Source organism: Fragaria vesca, linkage group LG2 (assembly GCF_000184155.1).
Source record: "Fragaria vesca subsp. vesca linkage group LG2, FraVesHawaii_1.0, whole genome shotgun sequence".
NCBI classification, from domain to species: Eukaryota; Viridiplantae; Streptophyta; class Magnoliopsida; order Rosales; family Rosaceae; genus Fragaria; species Fragaria vesca.
In genome coordinates, this window is record NC_020492.1 from 27,109,535 (window position 1) to 27,116,107 (window position 6,573).

Below are 6,573 nucleotides of genomic sequence, written 5' to 3' on the forward strand. Positions count from 1 at the left end.
GTTCCTACTAATCCTGTTTTTTTTTTGGTATTCACTACAACATGCAGTGTGGTAGAAAATGCAATTGGCTTCAAAGATTTCCAGTCACGTGCAACCCACGCCCAATCTGTATAAGAATGAGAGGCCCCAAAACGCTAGCCTCACATTCTCTAATTTGTGTCTGAGCCTGTGTATAAGGCATTGCATTGCCATGGCTGGCTTACCTTATCCTATCCACCTCCAAATCCCTCTCCAAAAAACAAACTTATATCTCTCTCTCACTCGTTCATTCTCTCTCTCTCTCTCTCTCTCTCTCCGTCTGTCCCCAGCTCTCTATCACTTAATATCCCAATACCAAGCTTCCCTACTTCTACTTCAACTCTCCTCTCAAATTCTCTGCCATGTAAAACTGAACCCTCCATCATTTCCTTCCTGTCTCCTCCAATCCCACTCTCTCTAACCCAAAATCCAAATCCTTCATTTCTTTAAAGAAAAAAAAAGAAGAGGAAAATATAGCTTGCTAGCTCCAACCATTGGCATTTCTATATGTTTCTGGTAAATTTAGCTACTGGGTTTGTGTCTGTAGCTCTGTTATGTTAAGTTGTTTAATTAAACTAAGACGACGGAGATATTGTGAAGTTGTGGAAGACAAGTAGTTGTTCTATTCGATACATACAACTTTGGAAGTCATAGATAACATCGTTCAAAGACAGTTAGAACTAGCTCGAAGCAAGAGAGAGAGCTTAACTAGCTCAGCCTATAAAACCATCCCAATAGCTTTGGTGCATAATGGCTCCCAAAACAGGGAAAGCCAAGCCACACAAATCCAAGGGAGACAAGAAGAAGAAAGAAGAGAAAGGTTCGTCCATTCATTTATTCATTCATTCATTGATTTCATTCAGTGATTTCATTCATTGATTTTCATCTCTCAAACTACTTCTCCAATCCTCTTAATATATTCATCTCATATTCATTTTTCATTTCTTTGATTCTCTTCTCTTCTCTTCTCTTCTATCCTCTTCATTTGAAATGACATTTTATATGGTTTTGCTACTCTGTTTTTTCATTTCTCTAGCTTGTTTGCTCATTTCTGGTCTAACATCACTCCCTGTTGGTGGTCATTTGATTTTTAATGAACTATGATAGGCTGAAGAGATATTGTTTATTATCCATTTATCTTTTGAGAAAAAAAAAAAAACAGTAAACCAACAAAAGCTGTGGTAATTGGTCGATAATTGATGTTTTGGCAATAAAGACAAACAAAATTCAGGTAAAATTAGATAGTATTGTGAAGTGACCTATAAACTTTGCCATAAAAGGTTATAGTGTCTATTTCTTCTAGTGTAAGTTTCTTAATTAACTTCCTTATTGGGGTAAATTAATGCTCTACGACTAGAACTACATGTTAATTAGTCTCACTAAATTTTCTTAACATATTTACTTAATGATTTCAGTTTTGCCTACCGTAATCGAGATTAGCATTGAAACACCGGATGAATCACAAGTGACCCTCAAGGTATGAATTGTGTAGAATTATTTTCTCCCAATAACCACAAAAAGTTGATAACAGTGACAATTTGATATAGTGACATATACCGAGTTCAGCTTGTATGGTAAGCTTAAAGTATAACAAGTCTTTCTCTAGCCAAATTTCCATTTTTATGAAAGATTGGCAAATAATAAGCCGCCACATTATTGGTCGCCACATTATTATTTATCAATTGTGAGCTTGAGGCTCATTGGAAAATACAACATTGTGCCATCAATAGACACATATGATCAATCCATTCCGGTTGGAAATGAATAAATCTATTCGACATCATTTCATTTTAATTTGTTCTTGTGGTCCATAAATTTGAAGTTTTAAATCTGCTGCCAAAGAGAAGTACGTATTCAAGACAATTGTATTACTATTTTTTTTTTTTTTTTTTACCATTGTTACGGTTAATTGGTTGTTATTTTTTCAAATACATAGGCATTTATCATTTAAACTTTTCATGTTATAGGTTTATTTCTTTTTTATCTTAAAATGAGTGGAGTTGAACTTAAGATTTCATCCACAAGCATGAAGAGAAACATCATAAGACTGACATGATTACTATGTTATAGTACGTACGTTGTGATTAATCAATGAAATGTTGACTATTTTGGCCTCTTTTGTTATTTGCATTTAGATGAGTACATGATAGGGTACAATCAATTACATAGATCTATATAAGACATATTATCGCTTCAAAAATTCACATGCGATTCTAATCAGAATCAGTTAGACAACTAGCATTTAAATTCAAAATCATAAAATACATGTGGAAGTAGGGCTAACTTACGATATAAATTAGGTAAATTTGGAAAGACAGAGGCAAGTACTTTAAGCGTCTGTATTTAGCAATTTGTGGTAAATACGATGTTACTGATATGGTAAAAAATGGTATTAATATACAGGGTATCTCCACGGACAGGATCCTAGACGTAAGAAAGCTGCTGGCAGTCCACGTGGATACATGTCATTTGACCAATTTCTCCCTATCACACGAGGTACGTACTGCACGCGCTTCTTTCTTTCCTTCCACGTGGGCCCCCTCATTGATTTGTCAATCACATTTCATGTGTGTACTTCCCGATTAATGTTCCGAGTCGTGATCAGGTGCGAGGACCCAGACTGAAAGATACTGTGGACATCCTCTCTCTCAAGCCCTGCCACCTCACCATCGTCGAAGGTAAAGTCCTTACTCTACACCAGTGCGCACCAGATCATTCCACCTTTTTTCTTCTCTTTTTCTTTTTCGGAAATGATTTTTAATTTTTAATTTTTAATTTTCTGTTTAGAGGACTACACGGAAGAGCAAGCCGTCGCTCACATCCGACGACTTGTCGACATCGTCGCCTGCACGACGTCGTTTGGGTCGTCGTCGTCCTCTTCGCCCAGAACTCCCGGTTCCGCTCCCGTTCCGGCTCCGGTTGGGTCTAATTCCAAAGATTCCGGTTTAGACGAGGGCGACCAAAACGGCGACGAGCACAATGCCGTTCAGAAGACCAAAGTCTCGAGTCCGATTCCGGTCGCCGGCGATAAAGGCGGCGAGTCGGCAATGTATCCTCCGCCGCGGCTCGGCCAGTTCTACGACTTCTTCTCCTTGGCTCACCTCACTCCTCCGCTCCACTGTAAGTAGCCAACTCTCTCTCTCTCTCTCTCTCTCTCTCTCTCTATTCCTTGAGCTCGTTCTCTGAGGCGTTTTGACGGTGGTGATTTTGCGGTGGTGTGGCAGACGTCAGAAGATCTAGCCGTCCGTTCCTTGAGGACAAGACGGAGGAGGACCTGTTTCAAATTGATGTAAGTGAGGCTGGCTCTGCATTTCTTCTTTTGTGATTCGAACTAGAACTATTGAATTAGGTTTAAGTTGATAGTAGCGTAATCGGCATTGTGTAAATGAGTTAGTTATGATGATGATTGCAGGTTAGAGTTTGTAGTGGGAAGCCGACGACTATAGTTGCATCCAGAAAAGGATTCTACCCTGCTGGAAAACGTCCTCTAATTACTCACTCTTTGGTTGCTTTGCTTCAACAGATAAGCCGGCCTTTCGATGCCGTATGTTCTGCATTTTCTTTTCGAATTAGAGCTCGTTTGCTGCGTTTACTGTTAGCTTTAAGTTTTATGTTTTGCTTGCATTGCAATCATGCAGGCATACAATGCTGTCATGAAGGCTTTCACCGAGCACAATAAAGTAGGTGTTTGATTTTCGCCTTATTTAGTAGTAGTTTAGTATGCATTTAAGGTAAGACCGTTTTTACCAAAAGTGTTTCTGTTGATTTCAGTTTGGAAACCTTCCTTACGGTTTTCGGGCAAACACATGGGTTGTCCCTCCAGTTGTTGCCGAGAATCCGTCTGTTTTTCCGCCGCTTCCTCTAGAAGATGAAAGTTGGGGAGGAAGTGGGGGAGGGCAGGGAAGAGACGGTAAACATGACAACAGGCCGTGGGGAAAAGAGTTTGCCATTCTGGCAGCAATGCCTTGTGCAACAGCAGAGGAGAGGCAAATTCGAGATCGAAAGGCCTTCCTGCTTCACAGTTTATTTGTCGACGTTTCAGTTCTTAAAGCTGTTGCAGCTATTAAGAGCCTAATCGACACTCATCAATCTTCCCTAAATGATTCTACTCTTTCACTTCATCATGAGGTAAAAGTCGGAGATTTAAGCATTAAGATTGTTAGAGATGCACCTGATGCAAGCATAAAGGTGGACTGTAAGAATGATGGCAGTCAAGTTCTAGGAATTCCACAAGAAGAAGTTACTCAGAGAAACCTACTCAAAGGCATAACAGCTGATGAGAGTGCAACTGTTCATGTGAGTTTATTGAATAAATCATAGCCGTTCCGTAGATATATAATACGTTATAGTGGTTACTGAACATATGAATTTTTTTTTTCCTGTAGGATACTTCTACGCTGGGTGTCGTGGTTGTTAGGCATTGTGGATTTACCGCTGTTGTGAAAGTTTTATCTGAGGTGAATTGGGTGGGAAGACCTGTTCCTCAGGACATTGAAATTGAGGACCAGCCTGAAGGAGGTGCAAATGCCTTGAATGTTAACAGGTCAGTTTATGTATCTGGTTCCGATCTTATATTTTATTTTTTTAATTATTTTTCTCTTCTTGTGGGTGGGGTGGGGGAACCTCTCTTTGTGCATAATAAACCCCAAAGTACTAATACCAATACATTTTCCTGGGAAAATTTACATTTCAGCCTGAGAATGCTATTGCAACAGTCATCCCTCCTTCAGTCAACCACAGTTCAGCGGAGCCAGAGTACAGATCTTGAAAGTTTACATTCTGCTAGGTCCTTAGTAAGGAAGGTACTCGAAGAAAGTTTGTTGAGGTTGCAGGGTGGACCATCTAATCACACCAAGTCAATCAGATGGGAGCTAGGAGCATGTTGGGTGCAACATTTGCAAAATCAGGCTTCAGCGAAAAATGAGCCTAAGAAAAATGAAGAAGCTAAGATTGAGCTGGCTGTTAAGGGCCTTGGAAAGCAAGGTGGACTGCTAAAGGAAATAAAGAAGAAAATGGATATAAGGAGCAGTAAAACTGAACAGGGGAAGGAAGTTCTTGGGGGTAACAATCTTGATCATAATAAGAATTCAGACACCAGCAGTCAGGAGGAGTTACAAAAGCGAGATGCAGAAAACAAAATAAATTGGAGAAAGCTACTTCCTGATGCATCATATTCACGCCTCAAAGAATCAGATACTGGTCTTCACCTTAAGGTTTCTGAGCTGTTTATTGATAAGTCGTGTCTTTGTCTTATGTAGTGTAGACCTGGTGCTAGCTCATGTCATCACATATTTCTGTTCGACTGCCAAGTGTTCTTTATCATCCATGCATGAGATTTGAATTTCTTGTGTTGCCCGATCTGATGTAGCTTTCATGTTGCATGTTTGACTGACTGTTTATATTGGCAGTCACCCGATGAGTTGATTGAAATGGCACACAAGTATTATGCTGACACTGCACTTCCAAAACTGGTTAGTTCCTAATTGCAGATTTTGTTTTCTCTTATTTGTGTTCCCATGTCTTCTTCCTTACTATCCTTGGTTATTGTCTTAGGTGGCAGATTTCGGCTCCCTTGAACTTTCACCAGTTGATGGAAGGACATTGACAGATTTTATGCATACAAGGGGTTTGAAAATGTGTTCCCTGGGACGCGTGGTAATCTCTCTTATACTTTTTTTCTTCATCATCTTCTACAGTTTTTATTGTTTCTCCTGATCCTATCCTAAAATTTTTGAACTATCTAAGTAATTTTCCATTCCTTAAAGTGAAGAAAGGGTGTTGTTTTAACGTCTGATAAGCAAAGTGTCTGATCAGATCATGGCAAAAAAAATTTCATATTGATATTCTTATTATATGTATTTCAAATACCATATTCTTATTTATATTGATATTCTAAGGTCGGACATTCGTCCTCCGCTTTATCCTTTTGTGACAATCATACCATGATGATACCACAGTTTGAACTCCTAGATTCTTTTTCCTTATTATTTGAGTTCTAAATGCAGATGGGTTTAAATTGTACATATGCGGATTCTTAACTTTCTACATTTTCTCTGTTATACTAGGTTGAACTTGCAGATAAGCTCCCTCATGTGCAATCACTCTGTATACATGAGATGGTTGTGCGAGCATACAAACACATACTGCAAGCTGTTGTAGCAGCAGTTGATAACGTTGCAGACTTGGCTGCATCAATAGCAGCATGTCTAAATATTCTTCTTGGAACCCCATCAGCTGAAAATGGGGATGGAGCTTGTGATGATATGTTAAAATGGAAGTGGGTGGAAACATTTCTTTTGAAGAGGTTTGGATGGCAATGGAAACATGAAAGTGTTGAGGACTTGAGAAAGTTTGCCATTCTTCGTGGATTGTGCCATAAGGTAATACTAGCCTTCCTACACTAGTGAATGATACTCTTGCCTATTTAATTTGTCCGCATCATTGTTTTTTTTTTTATTCCCGCATCATTGTTATTGAAATTAAATATAGATAATATTACAATATTAATGAAATAAAATAAACTAGAAAAAATATAAAACAAATATGCAACTAGGC

The 6,573-nt window shown here is 38.9% G+C and overlaps 1 protein-coding gene across 1 annotated transcript in view; it reads left to right on the forward strand.

The window, feature by feature from the left end:
• The first annotated feature begins 768 nt into the window (after positions 1-768).
• LOC101313381 overlaps positions 769-6,573 on the forward strand; it is a 13,547-nt gene continuing 7,742 nt past the window's right edge. Inside the window, exons 1-14 of the mRNA XM_004291568.1 lie at positions 769-838; positions 1,434-1,495; positions 2,422-2,514; positions 2,624-2,696; positions 2,806-3,138; positions 3,243-3,307; positions 3,431-3,562; positions 3,657-3,698; positions 3,790-4,314; positions 4,404-4,561; positions 4,712-5,231; positions 5,427-5,489; positions 5,572-5,673; positions 6,084-6,398. Of these exons, the coding sequence (XP_004291616.1) occupies positions 769-838; positions 1,434-1,495; positions 2,422-2,514; positions 2,624-2,696; positions 2,806-3,138; positions 3,243-3,307; positions 3,431-3,562; positions 3,657-3,698; positions 3,790-4,314; positions 4,404-4,561; positions 4,712-5,231; positions 5,427-5,489; positions 5,572-5,673; positions 6,084-6,398 (2,553 nt within the window). The remainder of the gene's footprint in view (positions 839-1,433; positions 1,496-2,421; positions 2,515-2,623; positions 2,697-2,805; positions 3,139-3,242; positions 3,308-3,430; positions 3,563-3,656; positions 3,699-3,789; positions 4,315-4,403; positions 4,562-4,711; positions 5,232-5,426; positions 5,490-5,571; positions 5,674-6,083; positions 6,399-6,573) is intronic.